This window comes from Brachypodium distachyon, chromosome 1 (assembly GCF_000005505.3).
Source record: "Brachypodium distachyon strain Bd21 chromosome 1, Brachypodium_distachyon_v3.0, whole genome shotgun sequence".
NCBI lineage: Eukaryota > Viridiplantae > Streptophyta > Magnoliopsida > Poales > Poaceae > Brachypodium > Brachypodium distachyon.
Genome location: NC_016131.3, coordinates 31,902,788 through 31,919,970, shown reverse-complemented (window position 1 = coordinate 31,919,970; position 17,183 = coordinate 31,902,788). Strand labels below are relative to the sequence as shown.

The 17,183-nt window shown below is 46.1% G+C and overlaps 4 protein-coding genes across 5 annotated transcripts; 2 read left to right on the top strand and 2 right to left on the bottom strand.

Annotated features, from left to right (window-relative positions):
- Positions 1 to 215: 215 nt before the first annotated feature.
- On the bottom strand, positions 216 to 1,410 carry LOC100826608. 2 transcript variants are annotated; one of them, XM_003560538.4, is made up of 2 exons: positions 1,274 to 1,410; positions 216 to 1,175 (listed from the first exon to the last, which is right to left on the bottom strand). In XM_003560538.4, exons 1-2 carry the CDS (start codon positions 1,286 to 1,288, stop codon positions 561 to 563), a joined length of 630 nt encoding a protein of 209 aa, XP_003560586.1. In that variant the 5' UTR covers positions 1,289 to 1,410; the 3' UTR covers positions 216 to 560. The 2 variants fall into 2 exon arrangements, with proteins under 2 accessions (XP_003560586.1, XP_010227507.1); XM_010229205.3 differs by having other exon boundaries at positions 216 to 1,169.
- Positions 1,411 to 6,995: 5,585 nt separating this feature from the next.
- LOC100831111 (exopolygalacturonase) lies at positions 6,996 to 8,863 on the bottom strand. Its single transcript, XM_003563584.3, has 3 exons — positions 8,562 to 8,863; positions 8,165 to 8,470; positions 6,996 to 8,072 (listed from the first exon to the last, which is right to left on the bottom strand). The coding sequence occupies exons 1-3, from the start codon at positions 8,739 to 8,741 to the stop codon at positions 7,320 to 7,322; spliced, it is 1,239 nt and encodes a 412-aa protein (XP_003563632.1). The 5' UTR covers positions 8,742 to 8,863; the 3' UTR covers positions 6,996 to 7,319.
- Positions 8,864 to 11,018: 2,155 nt separating this feature from the next.
- LOC100826296 (exopolygalacturonase) lies at positions 11,019 to 12,693 on the top strand. Its single transcript, XM_003560537.4, has 4 exons — positions 11,019 to 11,169; positions 11,254 to 11,565; positions 11,678 to 12,208; positions 12,300 to 12,693. The coding sequence occupies exons 1-4, from the start codon at positions 11,035 to 11,037 to the stop codon at positions 12,534 to 12,536; spliced, it is 1,215 nt and encodes a 404-aa protein (XP_003560585.2). The 5' UTR covers positions 11,019 to 11,034; the 3' UTR covers positions 12,537 to 12,693.
- Positions 12,694 to 15,108: 2,415 nt separating this feature from the next.
- Positions 15,109 to 16,801, top strand: LOC100830804 (exopolygalacturonase). Its single transcript, XM_003563583.3, has 3 exons — positions 15,109 to 15,410; positions 15,502 to 15,807; positions 15,900 to 16,801. The coding sequence occupies exons 1-3, from the start codon at positions 15,231 to 15,233 to the stop codon at positions 16,650 to 16,652; spliced, it is 1,239 nt and encodes a 412-aa protein (XP_003563631.1). The 5' UTR covers positions 15,109 to 15,230; the 3' UTR covers positions 16,653 to 16,801.
- The last annotated feature ends 382 nt before the right edge of the window (positions 16,802 to 17,183 follow it).

Sequence of the window (17,183 nt, the reverse complement as noted above, 5' to 3'; positions counted from 1 at the left end):
TTGCCTTTTTTTGTTTAAATTTACTTCAAACATTTTGGACTTTCAATTTTGTTTTTGAAATAAGGGAGAGACGACAAAGCCCCAAACATCAGAAGGAAAAGAAACTAGTATTACTCGCCGTCAAAATTTACAACAATCATCCTTGGGTTCGACGCCAATTGGTAATGGTGGAAAGCTTGGCAAAACAAAACAAAGTTATACAGTACAAAATAGAATTATCAGATACATGAAACACAATTTTATTATAAGTAGTACACCACACGATACTAAGACATCAAATACAAAGATTGACTCCACCTGATTGCTTCGGTTACCACCTTAACTTGACGAAATTAGCAACCTAGCAACCTTATGGGTTTATGGCACCCTAATTGACTTGGCCTATTATTACGATTAAGGATAATGCAACAACAACAACAACAACAACAACAACCGCCGTAAGAAATATCCCACTAACACTGGAACTATTGATCATCGAGTCATCAATCACACCCGATGTTCAGATCCCTTACTCTCCGCGAGCCTTCTTCTCGCACACATCTTGTGGGGCCTGACCCCCTTCAGTCGCTTCTTGCAACAACCTCCTGATCAAGAGCAATAGGAGCTATCGCCGGCGCCTGGTTTGCCGGCGTGAAAACCTCATTGTCGACGGGGACAACCGCCCCCTTGACCGCCGTTTTCTCGGTCTTCTTCCCCACCACCGCCGCAACAGCTACCTCGTCATCGTTATTCTCAAAGTCGACGGGGACGACCGCCCCCTTGGCGGCCACTTTCTCGGTCTTATTCGCCACCCCTGTAGCAGCCACCTCATCATCGTCAGTCTCAAAGTCGACTGGGACTACCGCCCCCTTCGCGGCCGCTTTCTCTGCCTTCTTCCCCGAACGGAGTCGTCGATCTTCCTTGGGCTCCTTCGCTTCCGCTTCCACGGGGCAATGCTCGGTGGAGAGCTTGGCTTCAAGTTCCTTCACTATGCCCTGGTCCTGATCGTCCGTGCCCATGGCGGGGACATCTCCCTCGTCCGTGGAGCCACCATTGTTGCTCACCTCCACATGATGAGCTTGTTCTTCTTCCACCTCGGTGCAGGGGGTGTCAGCTGGGATCATCTCACGGTTCGCGTCTTCCTCCTTCATGCCTGTTTTGTCGTGCAGCGCCGGTGCTGCGATCACTTGCTGAACCTTCCGTGGAAAAGACAGAAACCAAAGTGACAACTACGATTTGGAGCAAAACATTAAGAACCGATGGATTGCTCTAGATGCAAGCTAGCGATTCAAACCTGTGCCGCTGCCATCGCGGTTGCAGGAGGAAGCACTGCCAACCAGCCAACGTCTTGATCGCTTACCACTCGTGACTTGTGAGTGAGAGGTATAGGAGTAGCTTGTAGGTGTAGCTTGGATGGCTTTCGTGTGCCAGGGTCAGGGGGCTTATATAGAGCTGCATGGGAAGCAAAAGCAACAAGGACGAAGTAGCAGCAGCTAGCTAGCCAGGATCGATTTACGAGACGATCATCTTCTTGGATCGACCCCCGCATTTAAAAAAATATCATCTTGCAGACTTGGATCGATCGACAGTTTAGTTTGGATTATACAATGCATGAATGCCTCCAGCTTCCGTGGCAGGTGAGGTCTCATCGAATTCGAGTCTCTGTCTCATACATGGCAGCTCACGGAACTTGACAGGGAGGCCGGAGATATGCCGTTCCCAGAGGCAACACGTCGCTACGATCAGATCGGTATCGGGAGATTTCACTCAGTTTTTTAGGGGAGATCAACTCGATCGGGAGAACGCTGGTGCACCGTGCACACATACATGCACACGTACGCGCGGGCCGGGGTCCTCGTGCTGCGCGGTGTAGAGCACGTACGCGACAGGGCTCGCTAGTCCCTAGTCTGCCGCTCCCCCGTTCGGGCTCGCGCGCGCACCACTTTGCCTCCCGGAAACACGACGGGCGCGCGCGATGCCGCCTTGGCCGCAACGCACGCTAGTGGGCTGTTAGCCTGTGACTGTGAGCGAACCGCGCTAGCTTCGCGCTATCGTTTCGATTGAGATTTACACCGGTTTATTTATTACTAGTGAGCTTGCGTTGCACGCCTATTGCCATTTTACCATTTTTATATGATGAACTCGTCGTTGTACAATTTTAATCCTATTTTTAAGCCAAAATGCTAAAGTTGGGCCTCCAAATTTGTTCATAAAATTATCAAACCTGAACCATGATGACCTAAAAAAAACATGCATCCTAATACACTGAAGTCGAATCAAACAAAAAATATTCAAAATCATCAAATAATAAGGATGCATGAATTAAGGTTCACAATAGAATTTCCAAAAAAGAGTTGCATATCATGAACCCAAACTATGAATTACGCTCCGCTCAAATTACGATTGTACAAGTAGGACCACATTTTTAAAATAAATAGTCTGCCCTACTTGACTCAGGATGGGAAACAACGACAAGCATTTGGAATTCCCAAGCCACTATTACCATAACACATCCTAGTATAGAGATATTTTCAGATATTAGAAATCCAAATCTCAAAACCATTTATGTGAGTACACTACACTAACACCAACCATTTATCATCCCTTGCGTAACCCGTCCATATTCCTGCAAAGAAATATGCCATGTGAACCAGGAGCATTTTACAACAACTCTAAACACCAACAATATAGTACTTGACAACATGAGTTCCAGAAACATTTTGTATGGATTGATTTCCAGGATAAAAAACAAGTATACAGGTCAGCTACTCAGCTATCACCTCATCAAGCAAAAATAAAAAACTCTGCGGCAGATACATAGCAATATTAACCCATAATTTCACAATGCTACAGCCGAGCTAATTGAATTTCTTCAGCACAAAAACAGCTCATCAGCCATGCAGTCCACACAGGAAAAACGTGAAGCGGAGATCATCTCTTGCGATGAAAATGAGCGATTCGACGATGGTAGCTTCGGGCACGTTGTTAGTGATGGTGGGTCAGCGGCGGCTCGGAGCACGTCCGCAACGACGGCGGGTCATCTGTGGCGCAAAAATGATACTCCATCCGTCCAACAAAGGATGTCTCAACTTTGACCAAATTTGAATGCATCTATATACTAAGTCATGTCTAGATACATCTAAATTTTGACAAACTTGAGATATCTTTTGTTGGACGGAGGGAGTAGAAAATGATAGTTCTAGGGAAAACAGAGTAAATTTGATATATAAGCATTTGTAATGGCATTGCTGGATAGAACCATTATTATTTTTCCTTGCCATAAGCTAGTGGAAGGCCATGCAAGAGGGTAACAAAAACAAAGTCAGCACCAAATTAGAAAATAAATAAGGACTTTGTTGATGCTTTGTTTGGGTTAAAATAGACTCAATTTCTAATAATCCTCACATCACACCCAAGAGAAAATAAAGTCTTGCTTTTGTAGGATAAAAATACAGTGAATAATTTAGTATAAATTGCCATATAAACATTAATCATACCCATCCAGATCAATGACTACAACGTACGGTACCAAGATAATTAAATCAGCAAAAGATAATGGAAGGAAAACATAGCACATGTTTCAACCAATTTGCCATGGCCATCCAGATCGATTTGTACCCAGATGATTAAATTAAGAAGAACAATTGGGTAGTATCCAGATGGAGAAGCAATTTACCTTGCGCTGATAAGAACTGGGATTGAGGGGATCAAGGGGACGGTGCAGGGATGGATCGGTAGCCTGTGCGAGTCAGGGAAGACATGCTGGTTCTGTAGAGAGGAGGCGTTGATGGGGGGGGGGGGGGATGAGGGAGGTGGGGGCGGAGTTTGGTGGCGGGGTGTTGCTTTGTGGTAGGGCGAGGTGTGGGATCTCCAACTGGAGCGATGCAGCGGAAGACCGTCCGTGGATCTTGGCGGGCGGAGGCACCGGCGTTCGTGTAGTGGGAGGGCGGCGGCGGCCGGGGCGAGGTAGCGAGAAGCGGCGGCAGGCACAGGAGGCCGCGAGAGGGAACGACAGGCGCGTGAGGAAGAACCGAAGAAGAATGGATGGAGAGGTACGCGCGGATCAGGATCGGGGACTTCAGGATGGCAGAGCAGTCGGATGTAAATTAATAGCTAAAGGCACCCCAGAAAAAGAATTAGCAGTTGTTACAGCTGGTTTGTGGGACTAATTGTTGGTAAACTATTAGGTGGAAAGGGTTGGTGTACGTTTTGTGGGGGGATTTAGAAAAGAATATGCTGGTGCCTTTATAAGTAGTGGAGATTTATTACTCCCTCCCTTCCATTATTCTTGATCCAAGTTTAAAAAAAAATGAGCGAACATGCACATCAAAACGTGACAAAACTGCGTCAAGAATCATGAAACAGAGTAAATACTTACTATCATTTTTTTCAGGAATACACAGTCTGGTTTGCTAGAAAAAACAAGGATCATTCTATGTACTTTAAGTGCTAACCATTGAACGACTTCAAATAAATACTCACATGAAAGACGAAAACCTCTAATCACTTCAACTTAATTAAACCTCTTGCGTCGTTGGTCCGTGTTTCGCCATTTCATTAACACACTAGTTGAGTGCCCGTGCGTTGCAACGGAAAACAAAATACGACTAAAATATAATAATATGTCATCATGAGCACATGAAGACAAGACATACCTGTTCTTCTGATATTATAATAATATGTCATTATGAACACATGAAGACATACGACTAAACTATAATAATACGTCATTATAAATAAATAGGAGTACGTCATTATGAACACATGAATACATTATGAATAGACAATGTCAACATTTATCCCTAATCAGCAGTGGAAGTGAAATGTCAACCATAACTGTTACAATCCGTGCAACAAGCGAAATAGAATAACTATTCCTCATCCATAAAAAAGACTACAAAGGGAAACGAATCATTGGACAAATCTGACGTGCACCGCTGCACCTCCATTCTAAAACCCATTGTAGTAAACAACATATATTTGAGATCTTCTATCAGCTTTGTCCCGCTCGTGGCCATGCTGGCGACGGCTACATAAAAAACAGAGAACGCATGATATCTTCATGTCGTGATTCTAAAAAAAAAATAGAACGATTCTTGCAGGCTCAATGTTTGTGGCGGGGAAGTGGAAGAGACCCTCGTCGGCTTGGTCCAGATCGGGATGAGTAAAGGGGGAGGGCAAGGCAGGTCGTGACTCGTGACTCCATGGTGGCAACGCGGTGGCAGCCGTTTATGCTCCATGGCGGTGGCGGCCGATCCAGAGTCCATGGCGGCGCGTGGCGGCGGGCCGTCCATGGATCTTGGCCGGCAGAGGCGGATGCGGGCGGAGGCTGCACGCGCAGGGAAGGAGGGTGGCGGCGGTAATGGACAGGGGAAATGGGGCGACGATTGGATCTCGAGTTAACTTGGCCGACAATACCGGCGCGATGAGGCAATCCTGGTTGAGTTCCACTATCTTTTGAAAACTGAACAACACAAACACCCTTTTAGGATTTTTTTTTGCAAAACATGTTACATAAACATATATGTATGTCCCTTGGTCAAAAGAAAAACATATGTATATCTAGCTTTAAAAAACTTGTTCAGATATCCGCTGAAATCTTAAATCATTTATCCTTGTCAGGACTTGTGTGATATGTTGGTCTGTATGAAATTGCAGCAATGGTTTGGTTTTAACAAGAAGAAAGTTTCAAATTTGTTGCTGGTTGTCTTTCGGGCGGCACTAGCTCTGTACTTGGTCCCTACGGCTTTAGACAGCGGCAAAGAAATCTATGGAATTTGGGTAGCACAGAAGTTCTTTAGTAGGTTTGGGTGGCGCACCGAGCTTATAATTCAGGATGGATGATCCATCTTGTTTTTCCTATCCTTGATGTTATATGTGTGGATGTTTTGTACGTTGTGGAGATTCTAATCTATATAATCTATAAAGTTGATACCCACTAATTGCAATTAATATTTACAAGTTTCACATACAAGATGACCACATCATCATCCACATCATTGGCATTCAAAGTCTTCACATCACCATCCACATCATGTGTTGTAGCACATTAGGAATCCATTTTGGTGGTTCATTCAAATTTAATATTTTGATACTTAGGATTTTTCATCTTCACGTTGCATATAATAATATTTCATCAAACAACTTTTCTAAGATATGCAAATATTCAGGTTAATGAAGCTTCACTTTTCGGTTTCTTCGAAATTGTTGATGTTCATGCTGATCCCCACTAATTGCAATTAATGTTTGCAAACTTCACATACAAGGTGTCCACATCATCATCCACATCATGCATATTCAAGAATCTCCACACCACCATCCACATCATGTGTTGTAGCACACTAGGAATTCATTTTGGTTGTCCATTTGAATTTAATATTTTGATACTTAGGATTTTTCATCTTCACGTTGCATATAATAATATTTCATCAAACAACTTTTCTAAGATATGCAAATATTCGGGTTGATGAAGCTTCACTTTTCGGTTTCTTCGAAATTGTTGATGTTCATGCACATCAAAATTACACCTATTGTTTTGTTGCATAGGTGTTATTTATGATAAAGTCGTTTTGTCCTAAAATATTCATATTTCTTTTACATTAAATCATATTATTATCATTTGTTTTCAAAATTATATCCAGATGTGCATATAAAATTTTCCGCGGCAACGCGTGGAGACTCACCTGGTTATATGAAGTTGTTTGCATCGATGATTGTAGAGGCCGGATTTTTTCCTCTCCTTTTTGAAAAAAAAATCTGGCAAGAACTTAAGAACTCGTGTACAAGTATCATATAGTTGCATGGCACGGATATTTTGTCTCTAGATACAACAACATATAAGAACGAACGTACATCCCGCTCACAAATGGGGAAGGGCTAATTTGGGACAGTAACATTGCTTTAAGGGTGTACTTGGAAAGGGGTGTATGCGAGTCAGTGAGCAGTTTTTATGGCAGTTCAATTTATCATTTCCTACTTGTATAACCAATTATTTGTCTGGTCGCTGGGTCAAGGTGTTGGGTAAATTTCCGCATAGAGTCCCACTATCTTTTGTTAACAACTGAACAACAGAAACACCATTTTAGGAAAAATTACAAAACTTTTTGCATAAACTTATGCATATCTCTGAGTAAAAAAAAAACTTATGTATATCTACCTTAAAAGAACTTGTCCAGATATCAGGCAAAAACCCGGCACTTCACATCCTCCATGACACATCCATTATTTATGTCGTCTATGGCATACCGTCAGATCGAGATAGAAACAACGATCTCCAGGATGCACCTGCAGTTTTGTTATCAGTGGGATGGAGGTAAGACGACCGAGCGACGGTAGAAGAATCAAGCGGCGCATGCGAGCGCCTCGCTGCATCCCTTGGCGGTGACCTTTGCGTTGGTGCAGACGGCCATGGTCTTGTTGTTCGTGCCGCTGTATTCGACCTTGACGTCGAACATCTGGACGCCGCTGCAGGGCTGCTTGTCGGAGCAGAGCAGGCTGACGGCCTCGGGCGTGGAGGAGGTGCCGGTGATGTTCCGGAACGTGACATCCTTGACGGTGACCTTGGCGGAGTTAGGCTTGGGAGGGCAGATCTTGTTGGGGCAGTACTTCTGGTCGATGATGATGGGGTACCCGACGTCCATCATCTTGATGTTCTCGTAGGTGAGCTTGGACGCCACCAGCGGCGACTTTGCGTCCTCATACGACTTGATCCGGACGCCGTTGGTGGACTTGTTGAGCACGCAGTTCTTGACGGTGATGTCGGTCACGTCCTTCTCGTCCTTGTACCGGCCCAGGCTGCCCACGCTGATGCCGTGGCCCGGCCCGCAGTTGACGCCGCTGATGTTGACGCCGCTGGTGCCGGGGCCGATGGAGATGCAGTCGTCGCCGGTGCCGATCTTGGTGTCGGTGATGGTGATGTTGGAGGCGTCGCCCATGTGGATGCCGTCCGTGTTGGGGCTGTCCCCCGGCGAGGTGATGGTCACGTCCTTCACCGTGATGCCCCTGCATTCGTAGATGTTCAAATGGAAGAACTTGGAGTTGAGCAGAGTGATGCCTTCGATCAGCGTGTTGTTGCAGAAGTCAAGCACCAACGTCTGCATTTTGCATTGCATACGAGTTGATCATGCATCATTACGTACAGCTAGTAATCCTAATGAAATGCAGATATATATATAGTACTATGTACGTTGGGCAAGATCTTGCAGTTGTAGTTCTTGGCGCAGCTGTTCTTGCCCCATACGGCGGGGCCCTGGCCGTCGAGCTTGCCCTTGCCGGTGATGACGAGGTTCTTGACGCGCATGATCTCGATCCAGTTAGCCTTGTACTTTGCCAGATCGTTGGAGCCCAGCAGGTTGCCGTCCACCTGGATGGTGATGTCGCCCGTGCACGGCCCCGTGAAGTTGAGAGGTCCGGTCAGGAAGTCGCCCTTGGGAATCAGGATCGTCTGCTTCCCGGTGCCCCCGCACGCCGACGCCCATGCCTCCTCCACCGCCTGCATCCCAAATTCCCAATACCCATCGCATTGCATCGGAACAGATGATAATCTCGATCATCGGGAGGAAGACCCTTCATGAATTAATTACCTTGGTGCTGTCCGTCTTGCCGTCCCCGGTCGCGCCGAGCTTGACGATGTCGAGGGTCGCGCCAGGCCCGGACGCCGCCGCCGCCGATCCAGCGGCCTCCTTCTCTGCCGCTTTAGCGTACGCCGCGCTCACAACCATCAGAAGGAAGAAGGCTCTGATCGCATCGTTCCTGAACGCCATTTTTGCTGTGCAAACTCAATCCTCTCGATCGTTGCAAGGCGAGGGAGAGCTTGAATGGATGAAGCTTATATATCGCGGTATAGGGGGGCAACTGTTTGCTATGTTAAGGCATGCTGTCCTTCGATTTCCATTTTTAGGAGTTCGACCAAAAGTCACATTGTCCTGTCCTCTAGTTCTTTTATATGGTTATTTCTTTCCCTGTGACATTGTTGAACTATTATCTTTACACTGCAAAAAGTGCATTTTTGTTCATTTGTGATAACAGTTGCATCATGGATAATACGATGATTATGCTTGACTCGTGTCTTCCGCAACTTGTCAACTTGCCGACCTTTGCAGATGTCCTAACATATACAATTGAGTTGGCAAACATATTAAGGGGAAAGTATATTTTTGTCCCAATGATCGCGGAAGTATAATCTTGGTCTCGATTTATAATACAGTAAATTCATCCATTGCCACTTTGATTTGGTCCATTGCTCCAAACAACATTTTGTCCCTGTAAAAATGGCAACCCATTCAAAACGATTTTTTTAAGGACTATAAGTTTTTTGGAACAAAGGAAGGAAAATTTTAGGACAGACGATAAATATTTCAGTAAAGTTACTGTTTTTTAAAAGAATTTAAGAAATGCATAAAAATTATAAACATTATAAGAAATGAATTAAAATTAGAAACATTTTGATGCCTGTCATTTGTATTACTTTTTTATTTTCATTTTTTCTTGAATATTGCAGTCTTTTTAAAAATCATCATGTAATGTTCCCATCACTTTTACTCTTTTATTTAGGTTTCTATTTGATTGTTCATTTTAAAATATATTTTTTAGTTTCTCAAAAAACCCGTCTTTGATTTTTATTTTTATTTTCAAAAATATAAGTATGTCACTTCCAAATTTCTCTTCAGTTCACTTGAGTTGTTTTAAAACTAAAGTTCAATTTTCACTATTTCTATGACTTCTTATACATCTTTCCCCGGATTGGGCGACCACATGTGCAAAATTGTTGCCATGTCATCTTTGAGATCGATTTTGGTTGAGAACACATTGGTTAGATGGTTAGGATGGTACCCACCATTGATCATACCTCATGTTTGATGCGTTGTGTGTGTCGTTCAAGACGGATTATCCTTTCAATGCTAGACACATACTCAACACACTGCTCTGGTGTTGGACTCTCTCAACCAAATTTAAAATTTGGCAATGGTTGAGGGGTTAAACACATTTTTTTCCCTTTCTTCCTATTTCTCTGACTTTTTTTTCTCTGATTGGGCCATCACAAGTGCAAAATTGTCGTTAAGATTGCTCGCCTTTTGTAGGACAAAGAACAAAATCTACACAACTACTCATCTCTCTTGTGTTGGATTCTGTCGACAAAAATTAAACTTAGACAATAGTTGAGGGACTGAAGACATACTTTTTCAGTTTTTTCCCCATACGACGGCGAGAGCTAAAATCATGACAGTTGTCACAAAACTGCGCGTTTGCAAAACCACGTATACAAAACTATTAAACTAGATGATGCCCCGCACGTTGTCCCGGAAATTTTTAGTTAACATACGTGAGCCCATGTTGTTGAAAGAAATTCTTAGTTAACATACATGAGTAAAAAGTAGCAACAAAAGAGTATTCATTGAAAACATATAATGTAATTGTATGATAGATTATACAGTCTTCACTTGATGGAAATAGCTTGATAGAAAGTAACATGCATGCATGTGCAAAAATTATGAGTTTTTCACTAAATAGATGTGTGAACAAATTAATGATGTGATGATGCGGCATGCTTGCATGTTGAGAGAAATCAAGTAGTGGGTTTTCCTACTTATATATAGAAGATTCAACGCCTAATTTGGCATGCACATCTCAGACAAAGATGTGTCTTGAAGAGAGGTGAACCCTCTTAAAAAAACATCATCGACGTGGCAAAGAACAGTGCGGATGGACCGCAACCAGGCACCGGATGCTCGCAGGAGGTTCAATTCCTACGCGCGCTGACCATGCAGCTTAAAGAGGAGTAGTACGCGAGACAATGCAGCGACGAAGCATGGATCGAAAACCGGGGCTCATGGCAAGAGCAGGACAGCAGCCTAACAAACAAACACTATACTAGTAATGCAGTTCCAAGAATGCGTTATGGAGGAGGTGAACACTATACTGAGCAGCATAACAGAATGCCCAGGTGGCCGCCTTTGCGCTTTGCGCCTGGGTCAGTTGCCTGCACGATTATAAAAATGGCGAGACATGCAAATGCTCTGGTCGTGACGGCTGATGAGTAGGAGTAGGAGAGCAGGCATGGCGTTTCCCCTGGTTGCTCTGCTTTTCCTGGTCACGGCTAGGTGGTGCCTGGAGGTCGCTCATGCCGGCCGCCAGGTGTTCGACGTCACCGACTTCGGCGCGGTCGCCGACGGACAGACGGATGACTCCAAGGTAAAATCAAATTGGTCATTTGTTGGTCACACCAGGAATTTACTGGCGAATGTTAGTTTAATAAAGTGGATTGCTTCTGTGCAGGCGTTTCTACGGGCATGGATGAAGGCCTGCGCGGCGCCGGGGAGGCCGGCCGTGGTGGTGCCCAAGGGCGAGTACCGGCTCCACCCGGTGGTGTTCCGCGGCCCGTGCAAGGGGTACATGGAGCTGCGCCTCGCCGGCGTCCTCCGCGCGCCGGACGACCTGGCGGCGTTCCGGGGCAGCCACGAGTGGGTCAACTTCGCCGGCATCGACGGGCTGCTCGTCACGGGCGGCGGCACCTTCGACGGCCGCGGCGCCTCGTCCTGGCACCTCAACGACTGCCCCAGGAAGCCCGACTGCACGCCCCTCCCCGTGGTAACCAAGCCTCTCTCTCTCATCAGTGTTTCTTCAGCTGCGTGCTTGGGCTTGGTCGGCACTTCTTGAATGAATCCATGGGGACTCTGCTTCTGCTGTGCTGTGCTTGCAGTCGATAAAGCTGGGGCGGGTGAGGAACGTGACCATCACGGAGGTGACGTCGCTGGACAGCAAGTTCTTCCACGTGATCATCATCGGGAGCCAGGACGTGGCAATCCACCGGGTCACCATCCGGGCGCCGCGGGACAGCCCCAACACGGACGGCGTCCACATCCAGGGCTCCTCCAACGTGCGCATCACCGACACGGCCGTCGCCACGGGGGACGACTGCGTCTCCGTCGGCCCCGGGAGCGCCGACATCACCGTGTCCGGGGTGTCGTGCGGCCCGGGCCACGGCATCAGCGTGGGGAGCCTCGGCAGGCACCCCGGCGAGGAGGACGTGCGCGGGCTGCGCGTCTCCAACTGCACCCTGGCCGGCACCGCCAACGGGGTGCGCATCAAGACGTGGCGCGGCGGGCTCCGGCCGGCGGCCGGCGTGTCCGGGCTCGTCTTCGAGGACATCGTCATGAGGAAGGTCCGCAACCCCATCATCATCGACCAGGAGTACTGCCCCTACAGCTCCAGCTCCTGCCGCCATGAATCGGTCAGCACAACAGAACAACTTTTCATCTTCTCGTCCCATCCGATCCAAGTAGACAGAACATCAAACGGTCTGCCTGCATGTATATGTTCAGGCGCTGCTGCCGTCCGTGGTGAAGATAAGCGACGTCAAGTTCAAGAACATCAGGGGCGTGTCGGCCACGCAGGTCGCCGTCAAGCTGTCCTGCAGCGGCGCGAGCCCGTGCCACGGGCTGGAGCTCAGGGACATCGACCTCAGGTACGTCAAGCGAGGCGTCGCCACCGAGTCGCGGTGCGCCAACGTCGCCGGTGGGGTCGCCGGCGGCACGCTCGTGCCTCCCTCCTGTATATGAAAACGGCTGTCCATCGGATCAGATTGTAGGACTAGAAAACAGGCATCTGTTGGAATCGGTGACGATGGGGAATTGAACACGGGAAAGATTTTGTATGATCCTTAATTTGCTCTCTACTTGTACTGTACATGATCAATGAGATTGAGAAATCACTCCTCGTCTGTGCCGGTCGACCGAGATAAACGTGACCGAACCTTTTTAAATCTGAAGTTGCAGATAATATGTAAATTCCTGGTGTGACCAACAAATGACCAATTTGATTTTACCTTGGAGTCATCCGTCTGTCCGTCGGCGACCGCGCCGAAGTCGGTGACGTCGAACACCTGGCGGCCGGCATGAGCGACCTCCAGGCACCACCTAGCCGTGACCAGGAAAAGCAGAGCAACCAGGGGAAACGCCATGCCTGCTCTCCTACTCCTACTCATCAGCCGTCACGACCAGAGCATTTGCATGTCTCGCCATTTTTATAATCGTGCAGGCAACTGACCCAGGCGCAAAGCGCAAAGGCGGCCACCTGGGCATTCTGTTATGCTGCTCAGTATAGTGTTCACCTCCTCCATAACGCATTCTTGGAACTGCATTACTAGTATAGTGTTTGTTTGTTAGGCTGCTGTCCTGCTCTTGCCATGAGCCCCGGTTTTCGATCCATGCTTCGTCGCTGCATTGTCTCGCGTACTACTCCTCTTTAAGCTGCATGGTCAGCGCGCGTAGGAATTGAACCTCCTGCGAGCATCCGGTGCCTGGTTGCGGTCCATCCGCACTGTTCTTTGCCACGTCGATGATGTTTTTTTAAGAGGGTTCACCTCTCTTCAAGACACATCTTTGTCTGAGATGTGCATGCCAAATTAGGCGTTGAATCTTCTATATATAAGTAGGAAAACCCACTACTTGATTTCTCTCAACATGCAAGCATGCCGCATCATCACATCATTAATTTGTTCACACATCTATTTAGTGAAAAACTCATAATTTTTGCACATGCATGCATGTTACTTTCTATCAAGCTATTTCCATCAAGTGAAGACTGTATAATCTATCATACAATTACATTATATGTTTTCAATGAATACTCTTTTGTTGCTACTTTTTACTCATGTATGTTAACTAAGAATTTCTTTCAACAACATGGGCTCACGTATGTTAACTAAAAATTTCCGGGACAACGTGCGGGGCATCATCTAGTTTAATAGTTTTGTATACGTGGTTTTGCAAACGCGCAGTTTTGTGACAACTGTCATGATTTTAGCTCTCGCCGTCGTATGGGGAAAAAACTGAAAAAGTATGTCTTCAGTCCCTCAACTATTGTCTAAGTTTAATTTTTGTCGACAGAATCCAACACAAGAGAGATGAGTAGTTGTGTAGATTTTGTTCTTTGTCCTACAAAAGGCGAGCAATCTTAACGACAATTTTGCACTTGTGATGGCCCAATCAGAGAAAAAAAAGTCAGAGAAATAGGAAGAAAGGGAAAAAAATGTGTTTAACCCCTCAACCATTGCCAAATTTTAAATTTGGTTGAGAGAGTCCAACACCAGAGCAGTGTGTTGAGTATGTGTCTAGCATTGAAAGGATAATCCGTCTTGAACGACACACACAACGCATCAAACATGAGGTATGATCAATGGTGGGTACCATCCTAACCATCTAACCAATGTGTTCTCAACCAAAATCGATCTCAAAGATGACATGGCAACAATTTTGCACATGTGGTCGCCCAATCCGGGGAAAGATGTATAAGAAGTCATAGAAATAGTGAAAATTGAACTTTAGTTTTAAAACAACTCAAGTGAACTGAAGAGAAATTTGGAAGTGACATACTTATATTTTTGAAAATAAAAATAAAAATCAAAGACGGGTTTTTTGAGAAACTAAAAAATATATTTTAAAATGAACAATCAAATAGAAACCTAAATAAAAGAGTAAAAGTGATGGGAACATTACATGATGATTTTTAAAAAGACTGCAATATTCAAGAAAAAATGAAAATAAAAAAGTAATACAAATGACAGGCATCAAAATGTTTCTAATTTTAATTCATTTCTTATAATGTTTATAATTTTTATGCATTTCTTAAATTCTTTTAAAAAACAGTAACTTTACTGAAATATTTATCGTCTGTCCTAAAATTTTCCTTCCTTTGTTCCAAAAAACTTATAGTCCTTAAAAAAATCGTTTTGAATGGGTTGCCATTTTTACAGGGACAAAATGTTGTTTGGAGCAATGGACCAAATCAAAGTGGCAATGGATGAATTTACTGTATTATAAATCGAGACCAAGATTATACTTCCGCGATCATTGGGACAAAAATATACTTTCCCCTTAATATGTTTGCCAACTCAATTGTATATGTTAGGACATCTGCAAAGGTCGGCAAGTTGACAAGTTGCGGAAGACACGAGTCAAGCATAATCATCGTATTATCCATGATGCAACTGTTATCACAAATGAACAAAAATGCACTTTTTGCAGTGTAAAGATAATAGTTCAACAATGTCACAGGGAAAGAAATAACCATATAAAAGAACTAGAGGACAGGACAATGTGACTTTTGGTCGAACTCCTAAAAATGGAAATCGAAGGACAGCATGCCTTAACATAGCAAACAGTTGCCCCCCTATACCGCGATATATAAGCTTCATCCATTCAAGCTCTCCCTCGCCTTGCAACGATCGAGAGGATTGAGTTTGCACAGCAAAAATGGCGTTCAGGAACGATGCGATCAGAGCCTTCTTCCTTCTGATGGTTGTGAGCGCGGCGTACGCTAAAGCGGCAGAGAAGGAGGCCGCTGGATCGGCGGCGGCGGCGTCCGGGCCTGGCGCGACCCTCGACATCGTCAAGCTCGGCGCGACCGGGGACGGCAAGACGGACAGCACCAAGGTAATTAATTCATGAAGGGTCTTCCTCCCGATGATCGAGATTATCATCTGTTCCGATGCAATGCGATGGGTATTGGGAATTTGGGATGCAGGCGGTGGAGGAGGCATGGGCGTCGGCGTGCGGGGGCACCGGGAAGCAGACGATCCTGATTCCCAAGGGCGACTTCCTGACCGGACCTCTCAACTTCACGGGGCCGTGCACGGGCGACATCACCATCCAGGTGGACGGCAACCTGCTGGGCTCCAACGATCTGGCAAAGTACAAGGCTAACTGGATCGAGATCATGCGCGTCAAGAACCTCGTCATCACCGGCAAGGGCAAGCTCGACGGCCAGGGCCCCGCCGTATGGGGCAAGAACAGCTGCGCCAAGAACTACAACTGCAAGATCTTGCCCAACGTACATAGTACTATATATATATCTGCATTTCATTAGGATTACTAGCTGTACGTAATGATGCATGATCAACTCGTATGCAATGCAAAATGCAGACGTTGGTGCTTGACTTCTGCAACAACACGCTGATCGAAGGCATCACTCTGCTCAACTCCAAGTTCTTCCATTTGAACATCTACGAATGCAGGGGCATCACGGTGAAGGACGTGACCATCACCTCGCCGGGGGACAGCCCCAACACGGACGGCATCCACATGGGCGACGCCTCCAACATCACCATCACCGACACCAAGATCGGCACCGGCGACGACTGCATCTCCATCGGCCCCGGCACCAGCGGCGTCAACATCAGCGGCGTCAACTGCGGGCCGGGCCACGGCATCAGCGTGGGCAGCCTGGGCCGGTACAAGGACGAGAAGGACGTGACCGACATCACCGTCAAGAACTGCGTGCTCAACAAGTCCACCAACGGCGTCCGGATCAAGTCGTATGAGGACGCAAAGTCGCCGCTGGTGGCGTCCAAGCTCACCTACGAGAACATCAAGATGATGGACGTCGGGTACCCCATCATCATCGACCAGAAGTACTGCCCCAACAAGATCTGCCCTCCCAAGCCTAACTCCGCCAAGGTCACCGTCAAGGATGTCACGTTCCGGAACATCACCGGCACCTCCTCCACGCCCGAGGCCGTCAGCCTGCTCTGCTCCGACAAGCAGCCCTGCAGCGGCGTCCAGATGTTCGACGTCAAGGTCGAATACAGCGGCACGAACAACAAGACCATGGCCGTCTGCACCAACGCAAAGGTCACCGCCAAGGGATGCAGCGAGGCGCTCGCATGCGCCGCTTGATTTTCTTTCCCCATATTCTGTTGCTTCCAGCACGTTCACCAATTTCTGTCTGTTGTAATTTTGTTGCGATGTTCACGCATTCTGTGGAAAGGCGACGTATAAAAGCCCGCTTGTAGCTTTTTTTTTTAGAACAACGATCTAGCTTTATCGATTTATAAAACAAGTAGTACAACAAATCGATAAACACAAAACAACGAAGGTACTCAACAAAACTAAAAGCTTTATAGTCCTCCGAAGTAAATTTTCTTGATTCATCGTTCGTATCTTGATGATTTTTCACGTATTTGTTGACAAAATTGTAGGTGTATGAGTGATTTTTTTTCTTGAGAATAAAACAACCAAGGTACTCAACAAAACTAGGAACGTGTGATTTGAGACGGTATATGAGTGAAGTTTTTTTTCTTGAGAATAACGAGTGATGTTTTTTTTAGAAAGAGTGATCTTTTTTTTTTGAGAAATATGAGTGATGCTGCCTGCTTGTGGCTAGGTCAGCGGTAAGAACGTGTGATCTAAGACGGTATATGAGTGAAG